Source organism: Alligator mississippiensis, chromosome 2, assembly GCF_030867095.1.
Source record: "Alligator mississippiensis isolate rAllMis1 chromosome 2, rAllMis1, whole genome shotgun sequence".
NCBI classification, from domain to species: Eukaryota; Metazoa; Chordata; order Crocodylia; family Alligatoridae; genus Alligator; species Alligator mississippiensis.
The window spans coordinates 201,991,097-202,016,856 of NC_081825.1; the positions used below are offsets into that span (position 1 = coordinate 201,991,097).

At 42.2% G+C, this 25,760-nt stretch overlaps 1 protein-coding gene across 3 annotated transcripts in view; it reads right to left on the reverse strand.

Annotated features, from left to right (window-relative positions):
* Positions 1-17,039, reverse strand: part of BTBD10 (BTB domain containing 10) — a 39,041-nt gene extending 22,002 nt beyond the window's left edge. Inside the window, exons 1-2 of one of the 3 annotated variants that reach the window (XM_014602272.3) lie at positions 16,932-17,034; positions 7,319-7,477 (exon numbers count right to left, since the gene is read on the reverse strand). In XM_014602272.3, coding sequence (XP_014457758.2) covers positions 7,319-7,419 — 101 coding nt within the window. In that variant the 5' untranslated portion in view covers positions 7,420-7,477; positions 16,932-17,034. Of the gene's footprint in view, positions 1-2,057; positions 2,198-7,318; positions 7,478-16,931 lie in introns of those variants that run through there. The other 2 variants (XM_014602274.3, XM_014602271.3) reach the window with 2 other exon arrangements.
* Between the last annotated feature and the right edge of the window lie 8,721 nt (positions 17,040-25,760).

A 25,760-nucleotide genomic window follows, 5' to 3' on the forward strand; every position in this document is an offset into this window, starting at 1 on the left:
TGGCAGTTGTAATGTGAACCAGAGCCAGGACAGAACTGTGATCTGCTGCCCATAGGCCCAGGGCAAGGGCATGCACGCAGAGGATCTTGGTTCTGTGCCGACTCTGGACCATGCCATCACCACTGCAAGATCCCAACCCCAGAGCAGCTCCCCGCCCAGCTGCGTACCCTGCTAGTGCTGCTGGACCAGTCTCCATGTAAACCCTGGCCCCATGCTGTCATTGGGCTGCTGCTAGGGGTTGCTGGGAAATGGAATCCAGCCGTTGGTTGGATCTGCCATTTTGCTCACCCCTGAACTAACTAATGGTTGAAATTCCCCACATAGCTACAGCCTTGGTCTCTTCAGCACAAAATTGTCACATGGCATTAATATAGAAAGTTAATGCATGAAGAGCTGTGGCTTTGCCCATAATATGGCAGTGTCTAAAAGAAGCACTGCAATTGCACATCTTAATTTACTCTGAACTTGAGTGACTTTAATTTAGACATTTCAGTTTGCTGCACAATGGATATATTTATTTTTTTATTAACACTTTCAGTTTGACTACTGGCAAAAACAACCTATACCTGCATTATTAAAAAAGTAATAAATTTGGTAGCTAAGTCTCTTGATCACACAATAGGGAAAGATGGCAAATTTTCAAAGCAGAACTCTGAAAGCATCTTTATGTTTAAATAAAAAATGAGCTAACTTTTTAAAATCAACCGTTGCAGTCAGTTTTGAACCAAGTTTTGGGGGGGGAAAGTATATCAGCATCCTAAGACTGCATAATGAAACCTAGTTAACTGCTCTCTCTTCAGGGCTACTGAAGTAAAGAAAAAAATCTAGAGATTATATTATGGATTATGCATGTAATTGCTCTGATTATATGCAATAAAATCTGTACACACGCATGTCAATGCATTTACTCAAACAACATTTTTTTAAATTATCAAGGGACAAGAACAATCAGAGGGGAAAAAAACCTCATTAACTTCAGTCACCAGAAAGATACTCAAGACACTGTATAAAGTGCAAAGTTAAGGAGGACAAAGATTGAACTCTGAAGAGCCTTACTTTATTTTAATCAGCTACATTTCTATAGGAAAACATGTTATTGTAACTATTTTTTATAGTTAGGAAGTCAGATTTCCTAGCCATAAAAGTAATTTTGTGAGAATACTTGTGCACTCATCAAAAACTTCAGGACCAGTAACCTACCTTACCATCACGAATTAAGAACACTCCATCTCCCTAACACTTAAGTGTTTTAAAAGTAGACACACTACAAAAATATAACCCTCACCCTTTATTTAACCAAAATAACTTATGCAAGGGAGTTGAGTGCAGAACAACTCTTGTCAAAATGGCAGATTTGTCAAAGTAGCATAATGTTTGTTTTATTTCTGCAGTCAGGCAAGAAACTGAGGCTTAGTTTTAACATACTGAAAGCTCCATTCCAAATTAAAACTGCATACTTGAATGCAACCATGGAAGGATTTTTTAAAAAACCCTTTCAGAAATACTGGTCAATAATTTTTTAAATCTGAAAGTAATACTTGATACCACCAAACAATTAAAAAAAAAGGATCCATTAACTTGCAAAGCAACAATTTTTCATCACCTAAATATAATCATAGTAAATTGGCACATATGAACAAGCAAAATAATGTAGTCAATTAAAAACTGAGCCAACAATGAAAGACTTTAAAAAAATTAAAAATCCTTCTTACAATTTTTCTTCTGTTCTATTTCATTTAAGGCTTCTATGTAACAAACTCCCTTAATATACTAACTTAGAGCTATCCCTTTCATAGGAACAGTGTTTGTATTCATGTAATTACCTCTTTCAGAAAAGGGATCTTATAATACCATTATGAGACTTTTTAAAATATCTTCTCTGATTCTAAGTGACTTACCATAGAAGTGACAATGATCACACCACCCCGCCCCCAGAAAAATGTAAATGTCGGCTGACAAAGAGCACTGCCTAGGATATACAAAGGACACTGTATATCTCTGTACTCTCCCTCCTGCTCTATGCTGCCCATAAATTATTCCTATGAATGGATACGCACCTTCCTGTTGTATGTATCAAGGAAGAAACACATAAGCATGGAAATAATTTTGAAAATAGAGCACAAAGGAATTCTGCTCCTTCCAAGAAGGCAGCTTTGAAAGCCAGATCAGCATTCTCTGGCATTACTTGCTAAGTTCAGCATATTTGATATTTCCATCATCTCCACAGTACTTCACTGCATCATTAGCCAGCCTGACTTTTTCCTCTAACATCTTCTTACCCTCAAGGGTAACCAAATTCTGGCTATACAGTCCATTAAATGTTAAGAGACGCAAACCCCCTAGATATTAATTCAATGCATTCTCACAGTCACTGACTCAGCCATGCGTAGTGCAGTACTGACGTCTGACCTCCCAGCCTCCTGTGAGCTGAATTCATACTTGCCATTTCGCCGTCTCTAAGCAGCTATTGGATAATGCAACTGTCACACAGAAGAAAAAGAGTGCATGAGAGGAAAGCTGTTTGGTATATTGCCAAGTACCATCTGTGAAGCTATTTCTAGTCCTGCCAGCTCGTCATGTTTCAGCACACAAACCCCACATCTGAAAAGGTTATTTATTGGTAACTTGCTCCTCTCACGTGTCTTCTTTCATTTTATGGCATTATGAAAATAATGCCATAAAAAGGCATTAAGTTCTACTTAGATTACAGAAGAAGTTCTCTTGCTCTCTCTCTTTTTTTTTGTTGAAATTCTGTCTGAACTAGTATTTACAACCAAACTCACTTTTTCTGAGACCCTAAGTAGATACTACATTAGCCTTTTGAGGACAGACAGACTTTCCATATCTGGCTCTGGAAGTCTCCTTCTGGCAAATCCTGATTATTATGGTAGTATGTGTATGTGGTATGTGATATCAAACTCCCAAGACAGTTCACCACACACACAAAAAAATAGGTCAATAAGCATTTGGTGGCAAGTCAAATGTGTTATATATACAACCAAGTCAATAAATATTTAACAGTTAAGAAGTACTTTTTCTAAATATTTTTTGGTAATCTGAGTGCTACATTAGAGCATTTCAAAAATTCTGACTCATACCATATAAGACCACTTTACCCACTCATATTACTTTGAAAGAATATCTGAAAGATGGAGATTTATCCCAGACAAGAAAAACCAGCATTGCACAAAAAGTTACAGCAAGTTAGAAATAAGATGGGAACTAGGCAAGAGCTGTAGTAGAGAGAGAATTCATGAACAATTTACAGTATTGATGCAATACTTTAAACTACAAGAAAATAAAGGAAACAAGGTAATATAGTATTGCAGCTATTATCAAGGATAGTTAGCAGCACTCTGCACTTTTTCACTCATCACAGATTTGGAATAAAAGAAAAATGCAGTAGTTTAAATGGAAAGCTATGAAAGGTCAATATAATGATTTCTGCTTCCACACCATTAATAATCTGGACCACTATTCTAAATAGGTAGACAGAAGAGCCATCATTGACTTTCAGTACTTTCTCTCTCCCTGAGATGCACGCACTCGTATGCTGACACCAATACCTTGTCCAGACAGCCTTCTGCCTCTACCTAAGATGGATGGCTTCAGCTTTTTACGAAGGTATTAACTGGCAGAAGGATACAACTGTGCCTAGATTCTTTTGGCAAGAGGCTCCAAATATTTATATTCTAAAAAAATATATTCTTGTTTCACTCATCTATAACACTAGATTGAGCATGCCCTTTTCATTCCATCCAGGAAGAGCACATACCAACTGATGAAACTTCCTTAGCCTGACGAAGGGTTTTTGAACTCGAAAGTTTGCTTAATAACTATTCTCCAACTATTTGGGTTGGTCTAATAAAAGATATCAAATTCACTCAAGGAACCTTGTCTGCTTATGTCCTTAGACCAACACGGCTACAACCTAAACCCCTGCAGACTCAACCTCTACTTTCGGAAGAAAAAAGAGCCTCTTAACAGCATGGACAAGGTCTACTCCCTTTCAATTTTTTTTAGGTGGAGGTCACATTGTTCATTGCCTGCTTCTTCAAGCACATCACTAAGTAGCCAAGATTAGGTATTTCAAGCTCCAGATACCTTGACTCTAAAGGCCATTGTTACCTCCCATACAATCTCCTTAAGACTCAGTCAGAGAGCTCTGCTCTTTTTAAGGCTCCCACTCTGGATCAAACAGCTCTCCCAAAGGATCCCCTAACTTCTGTATTTGGTAGTGCTATCAGTTCCACCCCTCTCTTCTCCTCCCTGAGTGATTAACAGTTCTCCAAAGTCTCCTGTCATGGCATTTTGAAGCACTCTTAGGATTCTGCAATCAAACAATATCCATAGGCCAAGGGAATACAATATTCCCAATACGTTAGTTCTGCTGCAGTCCAGACTTGAGAGCAGAAACCCCTATTCAAGAGCATTGGTCTTTAGTTAAAGGGATGAATTTAATGTCAAAATCTCATTCTAAAGGTGTTAAGCTATCCATGAATCTATACCCAGTCCTCCAGGACAGAGACCTGTTGCTTTTCTTTGCACTTTTACTGTTCCTGTTTTAAGTCCGAGACAAAAAAAGGAACAAAGCCAAAAGGCAACAGGGACTTTCCAACCCGGAAGACAGGGAAACCACATCCTCTCATGAAGAAACAAACCCCAGATATTTCAATTCCATGAACCAAGATTCAAATACATCATCTCTCAGAGGCCCATAGGTCAGAGAAGCTTAGGTCTAGCACATTAACTCCCAAGTGGGAACAAGAACTAACACAAAAAGAAAAAGTGTACATTTTCCAAAAAAGACTTAAAGAATATTAAAGACTGGGGAGCATCCAAACCTTAAAATATCAAAGCATAAGGAGCAGCTCAACTGTAATCCTTTACAGGAGAGCACAAGAAAAAAAACTCTTTCCCAAAGAAGGAGGCAGTTGTCACCAGGTCTGAAAAATATCTTTTCAACTGAAGTTAAGAGTTTGCCTCTACACCAGAGACAGAACAGCGTATTCCACTTTAAGAAAAAGATATTATGAATTTTCATTCTATATTGCTCAGAGTTTTTCCTGTGCAAATCCACCGTGCAAAAAAAGACTTCATCCATCAGAAATATAAGTGGGCAACACTGAAGTAAGTCTTAGGAGGCTGGAATTTTTTATTTATTTATTTATTTTTTTAATTTCTTGGTTTTGCTTTTAAAGAAAAAAACTAAAATGTTCTCCTAAGCAGCTGCATGCGATGCTGCCAGACACAACCTAAACAATGTGTGTGTGTGCCCAGTTTATCAAGCAATTCAAACAGGACTAAAGACTTGTTCTCTTTATTCTATCACTTCAATCACTTGTGTGATGGAACAAGTTCATATTTCCTTCTAGGTCATTTATAATGTTAAATAGCAGATAGCCAAGAACCAAAACCTGCGGGACAGGAAACACATGCACTTGACTCCTCATTTACAAATATATTTTGAGACTTAACAGAGACAATTTTGTACTGCTCATGCTCCTTGCATAACATTTTGATTAAGCCAAAAAGCCTTTCAAAACACTATTACAGCTTCAGTTGATAAAAGTAATCTCATAAAAATGCCAAGATAGGATGCATTTTTCATATCAAAACTAAGCCCTTAATGACTGACACTAATTGCATTTCCTCTTTAAGGCTGATTAATTAAAAAAAAAAAATCAGGGTTTTCATTATTTGACCCAGGACAGATGTAGGCAACCAGATCTACAGATGTAAGATTATCCACATGATCTTATTTAGTCTCTTAACTGTTGGCAAATTAGAAGACCGGAAGAAAGCTAGACTGTGCTTTGCTTTCCAAGACTCACTAAATGAAAGGCAATATCAATGGTCCAAAGCAGGAGGTGGCAACCTATGGTGTGCAGGTCCCTCAGCAGCTCAGGAGAGCAGAAGCACATAGTGTCCTACAGACTTGAATGAATGGCAAAGTTAGGCATATGTGGCTTTGGCATTCTAGGAAGGGGTGGGGGATGAAAGGAGTTGGGTGCAGAAATCTGGGGCCAATGGCATAGTCTGGATTTTAAGTAGCAGCAAAAAGATGACAATCCCTGGTCTAAAGTATTACTTGCCCAGCTATTAAATCTTCAATACAATTTCTCTAGATCACTGGTTTTCAAAAACTTTTTTCATTTGCAGACTCCTAAAAAATTTCAAATGCAGGTGCAGACTCCTTTGGAAATTTTGAATGGAGGTTTGGACCCCTCTGAATTATACATTGGGTATCCACATACTTTTGGTTGATTACAGTCATCTTTCGTGGATCCTTCAGAAAAAGACTGCAGACCCCCAAGGGTCTGTGGACCATAGGCTGAAAACTACTGCTGCAAATTTACAGATTTAAGAAAGGTTTTTCATTTTAGCTGCAGCAGGTTAACATGCTCCTTAGAAACCATTTCCTGTTTTTCCACCAAAACAAGTCTAATAGCTAGCTGACAGGATTGTTGTGAGGTGTAATTAGTTTTCATGAAGGACTCAGATCCTTTGACAAAAGGTACCAAAAATATAAATAGAAGGAAGAGGAATCTTGCTGAAAAACAGAAGTTTGGTGACAATTATCTTGTTTAGCTCCTACTCTGAATACTCTTCCCGTGCCTGAGGAAGGGTGTTTGTACCTGAAAGATTGCAATACACAGTTTTTCCAACTATTTAGTTGGTCTAACAAAAGATACCAGATTTACCCAAAGAACCTTGTCTGCCTATGTCCTGAGACCAATATGGCTACAACCAACAACCCTAAACCATGCTGGAAAAAGTATTCCTTTTGTTCCATAACCACCTTCATATCAAGTATTTTCAAAGCAGTCTCAAGTTGGAAAAAGAAAACCCTGTTAAAAGTCAGCTTCACATTTAGCAATAAAGAGACCACGCAAGTTTGCTTAAGCAAACAAAGACATGCAGAATGAAACATTCACACAGGCAACTACTAAATCACCCCCATGAACAAGCTGTGAATAATCTAAAGCATGATGTTAAACACTGTTGGGATGTCAATTCATTGATATAATTACTAGGAAATATTTCCTAATAACCAATTTCAAGTATGCATGCATCAAGGCACCTATTAGATAAATTCATAAATTAAATTGATGGGAACAACAGAAAAAATACAAACATAGGAAGGCTGATGATAATTCAGTGAAATGAATGCTTTTAATGATGATTTCAGTAAATTAAAAGTCCCTTGAAAGAACTTTCAAAATTCATGACAGGACTCACCACAACCAAATACAGTAATCTTAAGAAAAAGTTTTGCTGAAGCTCTGAGATGTGATAGAGTTTATATGCCACCTACCTTGAATGTTTACAAAGTTTACGGGGTCTATTATGCAATTTCCGATCCCAACTCTCTAGATCACTGGAGTTACTGTCATAAGGATGAAGCCGTCCTGCCATTCCACTGCAAGCTTCCTCACACTACTGCTCTGAAAAGCATACATGCAGCACTCATAACCTACATTAAAAGAGCAGTATCGACCTTTAAACAATGCCTTACAGAAAGAAAGATAGATGCAGAATTTAAATTGCTCTCTGTTAGTTTATTTTTTAATACAGACTAAAGAAACTGGGACACACACAAGCATTCATGGCGCAATCTTACACTTTCCACCCAGCCTACTGACACTGACTCTAAAACCCCTGCACTGAAACAAATATAGTTCTATACACTTTGGAGAAACAACTTTAAATATGATTTATTCCATTTTGTGCAGACAAAACTGTCACTAGTTACAAGAAAGAAACCTATCCCACACTACATACTGTACCTGGAAAGTCTTTTCCAATACCTGGTACAGTGAATGAGACTTAGTATTTTAAATTTCATTAACTCAGGTGAAAAAAAAAAGGCTTATGCTCTTCCATGTAAGCATTTGTTAATTATCTAGGTTTTATAGAAGGTTGTTGCATGCATTTCTTACAAGATTAAAAGAAAGGTTTTCTACTAGATATTCTTCTAGAACAATTCAATATACTTTTCAGCTACCTGTTTAATATATATTCTACTCTATTTTTAAACATGTCACATAAGCATAATTCATGCAACTTCATAATACACTAATCCAATTTTTTGCCTTACTGCTTACCATAACAATCAAACATCAACTATCTACATATTGATTAGGTCCATAAATCACTTAAGTGCATAAAAACTCTCAGCCCTGTCTACTGTGTACTTGGCAATGTGACTGTCCTCCATTAGCTGCAAAATAAATGACACTGATTAGAAACTGTCAATTTCAAAGCTTCTAAAGCAGCTCTGTTAATTTCAAGACTGTTACTGAAGGCAGAGGCATTCCTAAGGCTACCTTCCTTTGGTACCTAATGAGCACCACTTTCATTGAGCTCTGGTAAATGCATATTCCAGGCTATGCAATGAAAGATCATACTATACAGTATAAATCCCACTCTGCCAAAACATGTGTATACACTGCTTTTTTACTCTAATGGGACCATTCACAAACATAAAAGTTTAGTGTTTTAGTCCTAGTATGCTTAGGAAATGCTCAACTCAACCCTTACTTTCCTCTCCCATAACACAGAATTTGTAACCAAATAGCCATACTTCTGAAATATTGATTTTGTGAAACTTTACAGTTAACCCACAGTACAGTGGCCCATCCTACAAACCAATGAACTCTCTCTCTATGGTACATGTTAAAATTGATGCAAGAGGCAAGCGTAAGTTTTTTTAGAAGCCAAAAATCAAGGTGCTGATGCAGCCCAAGCTGTTATTTTCTATTTTTGTTCACAGTACATTAAAATAAAGTAGCTAAAGTGTGCTTGTACCAGAAAGATAAGGAACACCCCCACCAAAAAAAATTTAAGAATGAACACTCAATTATTCCTGTGTTATAGAATCAGAAACAAATAGAACTGGAAGGGACCTCAGAAAGTTGTCTAATCAAAACCAAAAGACTGTGCTGAAACTCTTCCATGATAACTTAAAATGTATTTGATCCAAGCATCACGTATGTTAGTAGACATTAAACGCAGACCTATATTTATCACTCATCATGCTAAACGAAGGGGTAACTTAACTTGGACTGGCAAAACACGGTGGGTTAGTATTCAGAATTACTTCAGGAATAATTACCTCGAACAGGGGTTGGCAAGCCACCCCAGCTGGAGTTTGTGACCTAGCTCCCTGCTGAAGGACACAAACCTCTGCCCCTCTCCCCAGAGCTCAGACTGTCTGCTCTTACTCTTACTGGTTCCTCTGCAGCAACAGTAACCGCAAGAACAGCGAGCAGCAGGGAAAGCTGCTGAGTAGAGTACTGCAGAGGGGACAGGCAGCTTGGCACAACTGCCTGCTACCTAATCCCCCATGCTGCTCTGGGTAGGGTCAAAACCAGCCCAGGAGCCATAGGTTGCTGAACCCCAACCTAGAACTTCGTTTTTCATTAATTGTTAAGACAGGTACAATATGCCTAACATTTTAGTTCACAGCATATAAAAGACTTGATTCTATATTGCTTTCACCTTGAATCAATAGACTGTATTTAAATATGTTATGCTATCAGAGAAGAATCATTCGGGAGCCATACAGCATAAATAGAGCAATACCAAAAAAAAAAAATCAGGTCAGAAAATGAAAATACATTTTTCAACTGACGCTATACAAGGTACTTAGGTAGGCAGATGTGTAGTTAGAGCATGGTAGAACCCTTAACTCTTCAACAAATTCCACAGATTGTCATTAAAAGCTTCCCAGCATTCCTAAACCTTGTTTTGTTTAGACCCCAAAAAAGCATTCAATGACACTGTACTTAAGACACCTGTGAACTGTGCAAACTAACATCATTACCCTAGCTACTGTTAATTTTCTTTTTCCCCAACCACTCCTGATTCTTAATAAGTTCCCCATAACCATCTATTAAGCCGCACAAGCTATATTTCCAGAATCACTTTGTAACCAATAGCAAATTTCAATTCACTTACTTTCTTCAATAAAAACTACCATTTGAACAGCTCAGTTTTAACTTTTATTCCAGGAAATGAGACAGCAGTAGTTCAAATTATTATGAAAACTGCAGCATGAAGTAGTAGCCAGGCTTCACAAAGGAATGGGACAATTTTAAGTGACACTTTTTCTACAGTTCTTTGCCTCTCTTCTTTGTCTCTCCCTTCAACATTCCTCACACTTATCATTTAAATACAGAGACAGAATCTCCAAGTAAATGTCAGTATCTCTGTTCTGTTGTATGAAGATGCACAAGGCCCAGCCTGCCAATTCCCCAAATGCATGCCAATGGACCATACAGTAAACTCCTACATAAATAAAAATATTTGTCCCAGCATCCTACCAACACTACCCTTGAATAGATGACTTGTAGCGATTTTTGTTAGTATTTGACTCCTTTGCTATATTCCATCAAGGGGAAAAATATTTTCTTCCTGACCGTTGATGGTAATCAGCTAATACCCTTCAGCATTAGGATTCATGATCCTGTAATATTTTTTTTCATAGCTAACGTCAATATAGATATTTATTCAACTTTATTCAAGTTCAAGCGTTCTTTTTCAGTTCCTCCTTCATTAGTAACAGTATAAACAAAAATAAATATGTCAAAGACAAAAGGGTGTCAATACCAAAAATAGTTTTGTAGTAGTCTGAACTGAATGAGAAAACAATTGCCAGTTCAAAAATAAATAATGTTGCCGATTCATTTTTTGACATTTCATCAAAAGAAAGGTTATTTACCATGACTCCTGACAGTAGGCAACATAAGCACCCTTTGCAAACAACTTAAAACTTTACAAACAGCATGCTGTCTAACTGCTGCATGACTAGGCAAGTCACAGCCAATACACTCCAAATGCCACCCAATTCCATTCATGACTTTGAGAACTTAGTAAGAGCCTGAGTGATAAAGCCAGGCAGGTACTGCAGGTGTATAAACTTCAGTAACTATGGTAACTCTCCTTTTTTTAAGTATTGACAGCCTGGAAACCCACTATAAATAGCCAATAAATCCCAGATCTAAAAAAAGGATTGCTAAGGAGACTTCTGGAGTGAAGAACCGTTCTAAAGGATTAGCACAGGCAGTAATCATGTAAGAAGTTAGGGGTGGGACGCCAGGTATCATCCTTACATTATTTAATGTCCAGTGTGCTCCAACACCCCACAGAACCTGCAAGTTCCACTAGTTACTGAAACTATGCAAAGCCTGATGCGCTTTAGCCGTCGGAGTAGCTGAAGGTCCCGTTTATACCTAAAGTTATCCTCCCTAATTATAAATGGGACTTGAGGAAAATCACTGTTCAAGGAAGATTTCCATATACACCAGAGCTTATCTTTTGTATCAATTCAGAATGACAGTATAGGATATAAACAGAGCAGTATCCATGGGGCCATTTCAGCCTACAGTGTTAGAATGAATTTAGTCTTGCCACTGAATAATTATAATCCGTAAATGAGAAAGGGATGTTACAGCCTGTAGATCATTTGGTAAGTAAGAATATCTTAGTATGAAGATACTCACATGTCCTTACTGCATTATCTAGTGACTAAATTGCCACTCATTACCTGCTGATCTATGCCAGGGGTATAAAATATACAGCATGCAGAGCCCTATTATCAGGCTCAAAGTGCTGGGTTATGGACTGGTCCCAAGTGTGCAGTGCCAGTCAGGGGCATGCACTTTATGTGATGCATGCACTAGACCTGCCCACATACTAGATATGGCACACAGGATCAGTGTGTGGGCCAGGACCAGCCTAAATGCAACTATACTACGCGACTAATAAAATTATGAAATGTATAGATCAGGGGTTGATACCCCTGATCTATACATTTCATAAGTCAGGTAGCTGGTAAAATAGAACAGCCTCTCCCACACTAGGAAGTCACAACTGTCAGCCTCTGTCAGCTAATTAACTATCCATAGGTGTAGGGTGACAAAAACTTCTTCCTTCCCTTTTGGCAAATTAGCCTAGGTTTGATGGGCTATTGAAATCACTAGGGTAGGGAGTGATTATCTTGACCTGTTTTCACAACCGAAAAGCAGGGGGCTGGAAAATAAGAATATCTGAAAGCCAGTAACACCTGTCAACTCTTGTACATAAGAAAAGGAATAAAGAGTCAGTATTCAGCTGACTGGCATCAGTGAGCTGAATCACTGGTGGGCGACTACACAAAGCCTCTTCCAACTGAAGTGTCAAACACATTAATTATTTCCTCTCAGTTTATTCCAGATACAATGACAGATAGTCTCTTAAGAAACTGAGAACTCCCAAAATCAGAAGATATGCTGACTCCCTAAAAAGGGAGCGACTATCAATTTCCTTCTCCGTGCCTATCGCAGTCAGAAGAAAACAAATGGGAGTGGGAATGGCACTCCTTTTCACACCCTTATAAGGGACAGGATAATATCAGAAGGCTGTGCTTGCAGTCCTAATGAAATTCGAAGTCTTCAGAAAGCCAAGTGGTTATACCACTGGCGCACACAAGCATCACCTACTGAAAGGTGCACATTTGCCAAACAAATTAGCTAAATTAATCTTTAGCAATCACTGTTAAAACCCAACCTCAGAAACACTTTAATCATTAAACTGACACTGATTAAAACCTCAATTATAGCCATCTCTTGCAATGAAAGACTAATACTAGGTCACATAAGGTACAAATAATTCAGGGCTTGAAATTGTACCCATGTACTATTTCAGAGGAGTTTAGAAAACTTCCCGATAGGCAATAGGTAGGCAGGAGCAGTCAAGTGAAACAAACAAGATTCTCAACCTGGACACCGCTCTGAATAGAACATGCCAACTACTGTCTCCCATATTTCCCTTTATTGTACCTGGAAGGGATGAAATGGACAACAGAACAAACCTAAAACTAGAGGACCAAGGCACTGGCTTCCTTTGCTATTGCTCCCTGAATTCCAAATGACTCATTTAACTTTACAGTCAGCTTAATTCTGCTCAACAGAAGCAAAAGCAAAACTCCCAGAAAACCTTGACTGTAACTAATTCACCTATTGCACACTGGCTGCCATTGCTACTGGCTTAGCTTGTGGCCCAGCAAATAAATTACAAGGGCCAATCATAAGTATCAACACTTCTACTACCTCAAAAGAGAGCTCCATTTCAACAGGCTTGTGCTTAGCTCAGTAGAACACAACAGACAAGAAAATAAATTTTTGACTTACTGTCCAAAAAGTGAATCTACAAACAAACAAACAAACAAACAAACTTGTATTCTTAACTTGCTCTCAGACGCAATGAAACTTCCTGGAGAGATAATACATTTGGAAAGATATCCGTTTATACAAAATGCAGTGTTCTAGAAGAAAGACTCAAAGCTACTGTATACATCTACAAATCATTTTAAACATCCTTTACTTCAGCTAGTTGAATACTGAGATTTACATAATATAGGTAGAAATAAAAATGCAAGCAAATATTAGAGCCAGGAGGTACTAGAGAATACACATAATAAGAAACAGTCCCAGCCACATATTTACAGTCTAAAAATATGGAACTTACAAACAAGACAGTTACAATTAATTAAAGACTAGTAAGCCAGCTGCCTAACCACTGTCACATGCCATGATGCTTAGAAAACATGTAGATTTTAAGGAAAAACTGAAAGGAAGATCAAGACAATGACCTGGCAGGGCATTGTTAATTTCCATTTTCTAAAAGATGTATTATGCTATCCCTTATGGATGAGAGAACATACATAAAAGCTTGTAAGAAAACATGATATATGGGCAATCACAACTGCCATCATAGGCAGATCAGATATCAATGGTCAAACAGCACAAGAGGTTATAAACAGGATGGAGATAAAACACAGAGAACTTTTAGAGAAAAAAACTGCAGTAGTCAAGATATGATAACAAGGCCATAAACAACAGATTTAACCATGTGGCTAGACAAGAAAGGCCAAATATTAAGAGATGGAGCACTGGAAAAAGAAGTTAATTTTAGAAACAGTCTAGATAAGTGGCTTCAGAGAAAGGAGCAAGTAAAGATGAAGCCAAGATTACAAGCCCATGCATCAGAAACAATGGCACTGATGTCCTTGGCTACAGAATGAGATCAAGACCCAGACTGTATCTTCCTTTATAAGGTTTGAAATTTTGCTGCTGCTAGTCCAAGAAGTATAAGTCTTAACTTTACACTGGAGAAAGTTCATGAACAGTTCTGGAAGCAGAGGCTTCTTTCTCTTCTTGAATTAGTGCCCTTCTTACCAGCCTAGTCAGGCTCCACTTAGAATGCTCCACCTGCAACTCCATGACTCCTGCATCTCTTTCTGGCCCAGTGCCCCATCTTCCACAGGACAGGATGAAATTCTTCCTTGCTACACAACAATTATAGCCTCAAAGCAGGGTGGATAAAAAAATTAATTTTTTAAAATTAAAAAAAGATTTATTTTTTTTTACATTTAAATCAGATTTTTTTATTAAGATGCTTTTTTTTTTAAAAAAAAAAAGCTACATAACACTAGTTTTAATTTAAGATGTGTTAAAGCTCAAAGGCATCAACATGGAATAGGGACTACAACTTCTAATTATACACTATATGAGACAGTCTATTCTTGTAACCTTTTCAGAAAGGATTTATAAATAGGTCACAACAGGCCATACACTATATTAGGGGCCCAATCTTATGGGGTTCCCCAAGGCTCCTTTATAGATTAGTGAATTTTAAGGAAAGCCACTCTACCCAATGGGACTCAGTGCTCAGTCTAGAAGATCCCATTCAGCATCTCTGCAATGCTTAGATTCAGTTCTCAAAACTGTGGATTTGTGTACAACTTTGCAAGTTTGTGTACACAGAGTCAAGCCCTTACCTCTCTCTAAAAGTGCAAAGTTTCAAGAAGTTAAATGAATAGAAGATATCAAACAACAAGAATGCACTTTTTGTAGAAAACAGTGATTAAATCGAGGCTTCCTGACCAGTCATTTAAGTCATTTAAATTGATTCAATTTGATTTAAATAAAATCCACCCTGCCTCAAAAGGAAGATGGGGATTTTCTCTCTAAAGAATAAGGGGTGTATACAGAGAAACAGACTGCAACAGAGATTAGGCAGGAGTGACAAGCCTGGGCAGCTGACTCGCATCATTGCACAGGAGCCCAACCCTAGTTGCCTAAAGACCTTTTCAAGCCAAAGTGGAGGTGCATAAGTAATGTGGATGTACATATCAGTTTTATGGCTAGCAACCAGGACAAAACAGGATCATTTTTAGTGACTTATGACACCTAGATGCCTCATAAACATCACTCAGACTTCCTAAAGAAGAAATAGAATCTGGGACCAAGAATTTTATTTTGATTATGCTGTGCTTGAGTAGACAGCCGGATACAACAACACAATATAAAAAAGGCAGGAGGCTTCTAGTTTGGATGGGAGGAACCAGGTCTGGCAGCATAGAAGATATGTGACTTAATATGAAGGTGGTAATTAAAGCCTTCCTTTAGAATGAGATCATCCAGCAACAGGCTACAAAGGGAGCAGAGGTCTAGGAAAAGAGACCTGAAAAAAATCCTATTGAAAGCTGGAGCAAAAACAGAGATTGGAAATCTCAATAAAAAAAGTAGTCGAGAGAGATACAGGGAGAAAAAGGAAAGAGCACATTCATGAAAAACTAAAGGAAGGGAGAAGATTTCAAGAGCACTGTTCAGAACATCAAATCCAGCCAATCATCGAAGCCATTAAGGACAAAGTTATTAAGGATGGAGAAGCTGGCCTGAGAGTGGGCATGAACTAGCTCAGCTGGAAATCAGCCAGAATGGAAAAGATCACCAATGGAGCAGAAGAGAAGCAAATCTAAATGTCTGGGGGAAAAAGAAGAGGAGAACCAAGTGATATCTAGGGTGGACTTTTATGGTGGGAAAGACCAAGCCATTCTTCAACTGATCATTCTCCATAAATATGCAAGGCTGTCAAGTAAAATACAAACAAAATGACAGACAGAAAGTAAAAAGAAAAAAGAAATATGAAAGCGGCATTTAATTCATTAAGAAGTAAGCCTGCGTAAATCAGTCAGTACCCAGATTATTCAAAGCAAAATCTGCTTGGAGACGAATGAAACATGACAGCATGCGGAGTGTCCTTGAACCATGCAGGTCTAAATAGAACATCTGTAAGACTACCAGACGAGAGCTGCAAGATCTGCTGGGATAAGGATCGCACCATTAATCTGTGCGTTTAAAAAAAATTAAAATGAACTAATACAAACCCAATAAAACAACACACACAAACACAAAATAAAATAAAATAGAATAAAATAAAAAAAAAAAAGAAATACAATAAATTCACACCACGACACTGCTGTTCAGAAGAAGCGGAGGCGCATGTCTAGCTTAGGTGGTTGAAGCGTGGTGCTAATACCACCAAGGCTGCAGGTGCTGGACTGCAGGTGATCTCTTGAGGTCCCTTCCAGTCTTCTCTACCGCAACCCCTCAGCGCTGTGCTCCAAAGCAGGGTTCGAATTATGGGGGAGTTTAGGGGGGCTGAGCCCCCCATAGGAAACGAGAGCCCCCCCGGGGAGGGGGGGGGCTCTGATTTTATTAGGGCATCGTTATGGGCAGCCCAATTTTGTTGGCAGACCACCCCCCAGGAGTCGAAATGTCATTTGAGCCCTTGTCCCAAGGGCTTTTCCCAGGACCAAATCTCAACTTCCAGCAGGTCAGTGACGAGGGGGGGCAGGTGACACTTGGGGAGCCAGCGGGGCGGGGAGGGACCGCACTGAAGCCACCTCGCCCCACCGCAGCAGTGTCCGGCGTGCCCCCAATCTCGCGGCCCGGAAGATACCACTGCGGGCGGAGGGTGGGGGGGGCAGGGGCTGCTAAGCGCCTCGCCACGAACGGTCCCCCCGAGCAGCGCTGCCCACCCCCCTCAACAGCTCCAACAGCCCCCTCACCGCTCCGCCTCGCTCCGACCCGGACACCTACCCTGCCAAGCTCCGCTACTACCGGCTCCTGCACGTAGGCCCGGCCGCCGCCGCCGCCGCCAACTCTCGCGATACCCTGAGGGACAGGAGAGGAAGCTGCGCCGAAAGCTCGCGAGATTTCCGCCGCCCGCCCGCAGGAAAGGAGGCGGAACCTGCGCTCTCCTGGGGTGATCCAAGCGGCCGCTGGGCTCCACCCCTAGGTGTCGTCAGCGTGCCGGTGACCTGAGGGAATTGGCGGGAAATAGGGATCCCGTTAAAGGGCCCGTCGTGTCCTAGACACGCGGCTTGCCCCGCCGCACAGGGCCTGGGCAGCCTGGCGGTGGGGGAAGGGGCTGTAAATCCTGGTACCAGGACCACGAGGCCGGAAGGATGCCTAGGGTGGGAGGTTCCTCATTCCTCCGGGCACGAGGAGGGGAGGTTCCTTCACAGCAGGGCTGAGCTGCATGTGCCAGGGGGTGGCGCTCTCTAAGGTGTCTCAAGAATGTCTTAATGCCGTCTGGTTTGAGGGCACAGTAAAAACGTTTGCCAGAAAGACATTGAGTTGATCTACTAAAAATATCTAATAAGCAGGTGTTTAGTTAACCCCTAGCCCTGGAGGGTGGGTTATTTATCATGGGTGGCAGTAGAGGGCCAGGCATGCCCCAGTGTGGCACCTGAGCCTGTGTAGGGGCAGGACCCCAGAGAATGAGATGGGGCCAGGCACTGCTGCAGCCACCTGAGCCCGCGTGGGGTACAGCACCCTGAAGAGTGGATAGAGGGTCCGGGCATGGCTGCAGCCTTCTGGGGTGCAGGACCCTAGAGAGTGAGACAGGTGGGCCAGGCATGCCGGGGAGGGGCACCGGAGCCTGCAGAGGTGTTTGACCTCAGGCCCCAGCACAGGGGCGGAGTATGAGTATGTGCCTCAGTGGAGGCGGGGGTGCAGAGATGCACCTAGCGGCCTGAATGGCAGTTGGGAGGCCCTGGAGAGAGGGGGGCGGGTAGTGAGGCCCTGTGAACATGTGGGCCTGAGATGCAGCCCTGTGAGAGAGGGGTGTGAAGTGGGCCCCAGTGAGCAAGGGGCGCAATTGCTCACTGCTAATATGGGGGCCAAGTTAGGCCCAGGTAAGCCTTCAGGCACCTGAGGCCCCAGGTGGGCTGGAGGCTGATTGGGTGGGGCGGCTGAGGAAGAGCCACAAGTAAACAACGGGGCGAGTCAGGAGCCCCTAATTTAGAGCAGTTAGGCAAGTGACCCGGCGAGAGACCAGAGGCAGAGTTGGACCAGTGTTCTGCAAACCGCCCAGCGCTCGACTGGATGAGGCCAGCGGGAGGTGCTCAAAAGTCTGTGCACTTGCTGGCGGGGGAGTGCAGGGAAACAAGCCCTAGGACCCTCTGGGTGAGGGCAGAGTGAGTGTGGCCCTGGGAAAAAGGAGGGGTGTATGAGAGAGACTGCATGAGAGGTAGTGGAGTGAGAGAGGCCTCAGCGAGAGGGAGGCAGTATGACTGTGGCTCATACAGGGCAGAGTACAAGAAGCCTAACACTGACCTGAGCTGGGCCCAGCCTCAGGCTGCAGCAGAGCACAGTTGTTAGGAACATCTGCCAGGCTTGGGATGCAGTACAGGGGTGGTTGGAGCTGCGTACATAGGCCTAGGAGAACAGGGCAGCCACTCAAAGGGCAGCCTCCCGCCTAACTAAGAGCCTAATCATTTAACAACAAGGCATGGCAGGAGAGAGACAGTCAGCGTGCCCAGAGGCAGGCAGGAGACTACCACTGTGGCTGGTCGGGGAGTTCCCACTTTGCCACTAGTTAGTCTAATAAAAATATCTAATAAAAAAACATTTAGTTGGGCAAATAAAAGATATCACATTTACCCAAAGAACCTTGTTTTCCTATGTCCTTAGACCAATATGGCACCAGCCAACAGCCCTGCCAGAAAGACATGGGTTTGTTTCCCACCATTTGAATGGGATGCTCCAGGGAGTGTGGATTTGAGGATACAGGCCTGGGCAGATCTAGGATTTTGGCAAGGGAGGTGCAGGTGTTGAGGTGCCTCATCCCATATAAAACATGCTTTTATGGGTAATAAACATGCTTTTCTGCAGGTAAAAATAAACTAGAGGGCTTACTAATGCACTAGGGGCCAAGGACTATGTTATTCAGCTTAAGATGGAAGCCAAAAACAAATGCAGCTTAATTGGAATGAGTTTAAAAATAATCTGCAGTGCTGGGAAATAGGAACTTTATTAGCAGCGGTAAGGCACAGACAGCAAAATTAAAGAACAAAGGATAGCTTGGTTGGGGGACATCAAGACAGGCTATCAGCAATTCAAGGATGATCTCTACCATGGTGCTATGGGCACTTATGTTCTGGGAATGCGGGGTGGCACTTCAATTAGAGCAGCTCCAACAACCACTCTAATTAAAGTACCACTAAGTCTCCTGTATCAGTGTCTTTATACTTGCATATGGCAGTGGGGGTGCTTGATTTTAAGGTTGTTCAATGAATTTTAGTTCAAGCCATTTTTAAGCACAGGGATGCTGATACATGAGATGCAGGAGGTTCCTGGAGCGCAATTGCCATGCTCCAGCAGACTCAATTAATCAAGTCTGTTCTGATGGTGGAATTCTAGTGTCAGAGCAGCCTCCGTGCTCATATATAGGCTCCCACTGATGGGTCTTGAGATGATTTAACAGTCCAATCCTTCAGCCATATCAAGACCATTAAAAAGAAGAGGGAGTCATTAACACCTGTGGAACGAAGAATGTAGAAGGGATCAGGTAGATCACAATGAGCCATGAAATCAATTGATTCCTTCAGCGCCTGCCTGACCAGAAATGTTGCTACCGCTGCCAGGCAGTTGGTTTTAAACTTTGTGTGGAGAAGTAATCAAAGAGGGGTTCTACTGTGCTGATTCACCCCTGGGTACATGTTTGCCTCCTCTCAGAAAAGTCATGAAGCAGGCAGTGGAAATGTAGATACATCAGTAGAATGACTACAAAACAACACCCTTCTCCCCCCTCCCCTTCCCACTCCATACATATGGCTCTCTGTGCTCAGCCAAAAAAAAGCATAGAAAGAAATGAAAGCACTTGTGGTGAAAAAGTAAGGCACAAAGCATTTCTACAAGCCTGTTCATAGATGCTATAGTTTTTTCAGTAGCAACTACTAAACATATCCCAAATCTATTTGTGGTGGTGATCCACTTATTTACCCAAAGTACTCGCGCTGCCTAAATCACTATTTGTGCTGTCTCTTCTCTTTAAGAGTATTTGCTCAAGACATTATCTTAGATTTTCTCTAATCAGGCCAGAATGTAAACCTGAAACAGATAGCACTGATAAGAGGTCTCCTGCAAACAAAGGAAAAAGAAAAACTGTTCCCATGCACTTAACCCTCACAGTTTTAAAATGTACTGTCCCATTTGAAAGATGTAGCAATGGTCAAGGGAAATATTCTGCACTCTTTCCTTGGAGCTTGCACTGAGAAGTTGGTTCTGGGTAACTGGTTTTCTCCCATCACCTTTTCAACATTTACACGTATGCCCTGTGAGAAGCTCAGACTTGATGGACTTTAAATGCCAACAATGTGTAACTGACTTTCAGTTTCCTTCATCCTCTGCTACAGAACATCATATAATCAGACATCTATCCTGCTGTCTGCTTGAGGTTGGCACATGAATGTTTAGCTTCAACCAACACATCTCACATAAACAAAAGAGAGGTTAAACTTGTCAGTCTGACCCAGTCCCAATTAATTTCAAGATTGAATTCAAAGTCTGAATCCTAATCTATAATAGCCTAATCCCAGTTCACTAAGTGTATTTCAAAGATTATCCATCTGTGACCCTCCTAGACAACTATTATATTTTCCATGTATTAGGCAAAGTCAACTTTTTGGCATATAGGATATACTCTGGAGTATCCCACTGTCCCAGAGGGCAGAAACAGGGGCACAAGAGACCCCTCCCATGGCAGGATTCGGGATGGGGAAAGCCCATCCCTGCAGGAAAAGCCTGGAAGTCAGGGCAAACTTACCCGTTTCAGGCCCGGAGGAGACGGGCAAGCTGCGCCGGCACAGAGCACCCGCGCAGTTCATGAGCCGTGTTTATTTCCAGTTATTTTCAATGTCATCCCAGGACGCTGCCTGGCTAGAATAAAAGCCGGCGTCAAGAAGACTGAGGGGGAAGCGCTGCAGGGAGTGGGCATTGAGGGTGTTTCCTGTGCCAGACATGGGTGGTCCCAATGACTGACAAGAGATCCAGAGACAGACCCATTGGAGGGGTCTGCTGTGAGGGAAAGGAGCAAGGATGGCGCTGGGGGACTGCAGGAGCCACCGACGCTGGGCCAGTGAGTGGGAACAGGCCAAGGCCTTGCCCCTTGTCCTTTCTGTTAATTTCTTCCTTTTTATCCCTTTTGCATATGGGGATTGCCCAGAGGGACCCCGAGATGAGGGTCAGAGCCACGGACAGCACTCCAGGGTTAGGAACAGCCGGGATACCACGGCAGGCAGCTGGGTCATAATGAAAGACCCAGTGGAAGAGCTGGGGCAGCCTAACGTCTTGAGGTGATATAGGCTTGGAGGGGTCATCTGTAGCCCAGCCAACAAAGAGACAGCGAAAAGAGTTGATACCGGATGGCGAGCCATCTCAACATCAAGTGGCCATCCTAGGGGCTGGCTCATGGATGGGGTGTAGGGGAGGTGGAGCCCGACGGATACCCACCAGGAAGTACAGTCGATCCAAGAGGGACCACAGTTGGGGAGCCCACCACAGAAAGGAAGACCCAAGTCTTGGCAAGAGAGTTGCTGGGTTTCCCTCAGGGAGATCGTGGGCCCTCTCTGAGACCGCTGAAGCCAATACAGCAGCCAAGGCGGCATAAGAGAACCTCGTCGAGATCAGGTGGGTACACCCACCAATGGAGTTCAGACTGAACCTAAGATGTTCCATATAACAGGAAAATAAACTGACTCCAAGCCTGGCTGTATTCAGATCAAAATGTATTTACCCACTCTTATTTAAGGCTTCCCTTAATTAAATGTAGTGCCCAGATGTAGTGTACAGGCATGGCTTTGTTTTGCCAGGTACTATTCAAACACATAAAAGCATGTCTTTTCCAAAAGAGCTTTGGACCAGAATCACAAAGGGATTTAGGTGCCTAATTCAGCCTTAGAATGCCATTCCAGTGCCCAAAACCCTATACAGTGACAGTGAAACACCTGGGAATGGAATTTACTATAACCATCATACTTGGCGCATCTACACATTCATTAATGTGCTTTTACTACTGTGCATTAAATTGAGTACCTCTAATGTGAAGTACTAAAATAAATGTGCATTAAGCTATCCTAATGCTCAGTAGTGAAAGCACACACTTTTTTAGTTATGCTTAATGTGTAGTAGCCTATTTTTTACTGCATACTAGCATATTAACATGTTTTTTGATATGACACTTCAACGTGCAGTAAAATAAACTACTTCACATTAAAGTGCACCTGTAGAAGAAATGCTGCTTCTCAAATCCTGTCTTTCTCCCAGAATTAGGTGCCTGCCTTCAGCCCTGAGCTAGGTAACTACATGAGAGCTTTAAACGCCTTCCTACACTTCGGTACCTGCAGGTTTCCTACTTCCTCTAACCAATAGGCAAGTTGTCAGGACCACCACTCCTCCTACTAACAGTTTTCAACTAGAGTGATTGTGTCTGTGTGACAGGAAGCAGGCCAAACCTCCTGTGTGGGGCTTCAGCAGAGGAGCACAGGCTGGCCATTAGGCAAAGGGGAAACCCCTGTGTGTGCCCCAGGAGTCACATATCTGGAAGGGGTTGGGCTTTGAGGCATATAAAACCAGGGATTGAGGTAAAATGAGCACCTAGTCTTTGTGCTGCAAGGGTAGGAGCTCCTAGAAGGGAGGGGCAACTGGCCCATGGCTACCCAAGCTGCCCAAGAGAGCTAGATGGAGACAGCGTAGGGGGAGCATGTTTGTGGTGGGGCATTGATCCAGAGCGGGGGTGTAATTTACTTGAGAAGAGGTTTACTTATATTTGTGTTATGTTTAAGTTTTACACTGGAGGACATGGCTATAAGGGAGGGTGGATGTCACAATTAATGCCCCTAAGACAACTGAGTGCCTGAGAACAAGACTGGTGCCAGTCAGGCACATGGAGCACAAAAACGTTGACAGCCTGAGGGTCACTCTGGGACCCTGGGGCAGCCTACCATAATAATATAAATTCCATCAAAGCAGGGCAGGAGAGTTAGAACATGGAAGGTATCTTGTCAGTGTAACCCGGGCGGTACTCCAAGAGGAACCCCCTCTCCAACTGAAGGGATCCAATCAGGTGCACAAGTGCTGTGGGAGGTGTAGGGACTTTCCTCCCCCTATAGAGCAGAGCCAGACCACCAATGGGGACTTAACCATATACCTTTTAATAAGGGAACAATACTGGGTACATAACCAGTATAAACCAGGGGGGTATAGGGGACACTACAGTGCCCCAAAGGGGCAGGATTCAACAAAGGTTATACACTTACAATCATAGACATAGTCATCCAGTTGACAGAAGACAGGGTTAACCAAGATGTAAAACACAAACAGCAGAACAAACAATACTGGTTGGTATTACTGGAAATACAAAAGGCACAGATATAAAATGTCAAATTACAAGGAATATAGGGCCTAGGTACCTGGAGGGGGAGAAAAACACAATATCCCCTTTCTACTGCAAGAAGATTTTCTCCCTGTTAGCTCACTCACTAAAGCTGGAACTTGAACTCAGATCTCCTATATAGTAGGAAGAAGCTCTGTTATGCAGCCACCAGTGCTAGTACTACTCCAAGCTGCTAGGGGACTTGACCTTCCCAGAGCCCCAGCCTCATGTCAAGCTACCTGGCCTCAGATTGGAGGAGATGGAAGCAGAGCTGGGAACCTCTCAGGTCGCTGCTCAGATCTTTGCTGGAGCTGGGGAGCCTTTCCTGCCGGCTGTAGCCTCTCATAGGCGATCCTGGAGCCCAGTGGGGAGCCTCTTCTGCTGGCCGCACGCCACGCTGCTGAGAACCCCAGTGCTGCCTGCAGGTCCCACTCCTTCAGGCTCTTCTAGGGCAACTGCTTCCCCCCTCCCGCTGGCAGCTCTTACCAGCTCTTTGAAGCTCCTTCCTTGTGGTCCCTCACTGGTCTCTCTGAGTCAGCTGCACTGCCCCTTTTATCCCCCTCCTGGTGACCCAAGGGGCCAATCAGGGTACATGGAGGGTGAGTCTCTGGGGCCTGATTGGTGAGGAAAAGGAATCCCGAGTCCTCCAATCATCTTTTACCCCTTCAAAACCCCTGGGCCAAATCATTACCAGATTGGTGGGGAAAGGGAATCCCAGATCCTCCAATCATCTTTTGCCCTTTCAAAACCCCTGGGCTAAGTCACTGCCAGCTAGCCTGTCACAACAGCAAGAGTGGGGAAGGAGTTGCTTGTCCACCATGGGGTATCACTTCTGCCCTTGGGTCCAGGGCCTGCTAGGCCTGCTAGAGTCTCTTACAATTTTTCTGACCTCAGTGTGTGGTGGATATGATCCCAGCCTGCTTAGTTAATCAGGCCTCACAGGGGACAAAGATGCAGAAATGTTTATTTTGTGAATCTTAAACACATTTAAGTATGAGATGGGCACCAAGGACATCTTTACACGTGCTCTGGGATGGAGAGCAGGGCACTTTAATTAGTGTGGCTCTGAGAGCCTCTCTAAAGTGCCTGCAGCGTCACATGTATTCAGTGTCCTGAGCTTCAAAAATGGCAATGGGGATGCCATTTGTTCGACAAGCTTTAATTAAAGTGCCCCCTCTAGCATCTTGAAGCATGGGAATACTGAATACATGTGATGTGGAGGCTGCTGGAGATTAATCGAGTCTGCTCCATCTTGTGTTAATTAGCACATGTTGGAGAAGATGTCCAGCACATATATAGATGGCCCAGCAGGCTCATCCAAGATAGAGGATTTCTGAGCACAAACAACTTTAGGTATTTAAATGATTCACAAAACCTCAAGTGGCTGTGGGTTTTCAGGCCATGTGCAGTTAGGCAGGGAGGCTATACATCTTATGTTTGGATTTAAGCACCTAAATTCCACCTCTGTTGCCCTTGAGGCACTCCACTGCTTTTTTGGATTTGGCTTTTACACTCTAATATTAGTAGAGATCTGGAAGAAGAAAACAAAGAGAGGAGAAAAGAAAACAAAAGTGAGAAAGAGAAGGGAAAATATCTGGAAAGTAGATAAGTGTGAAAAAAAATCCCCCTTTGGACTCGATCATAAACATTTTAACCATTCATGTTTATTATTCAGTGCTTCAATACCATGGTTATATGAACTATGGTAATACCCATGATAGAGAATTATTCCAGAAACATGCATGACAATGTGAATTCAGGTGACAACAGGCACAAAGATTCACTGCTAGCATTTGCTTTGCTAAAGGATCGTGTCAGACTAATGGAGCATGTTGACCAAACTGAGTATCAAATTCCAGAGATTAAAGCTTAGTATAACCTCTGCCTGCTTAGCTTTTTCCTATATATCCAATCGGGCCTCCTCCTATTTCAAGGTCACTTAAGCATTAATAAAGAGTTTCAATGAGCTTACACCTCTGGCTTTGTTTCATGTATTAGCAGGGATGAGGTTTTTCAGATGGCTAATCCTTAAGAAATAAATTTTAAATTTTACATATGACATAACAACATCATTTGGGGGTGAGGTTGTTATCAGCCTTGCTAGGATCTTGGTCCATCCACCTACCACAGCAGAATTAACAAATCCACTCTAAGGTCTCTTTTCTATTTCCCTTGCTTTTCTCCATTTGTTTTCATTAAGCATTTTTCCC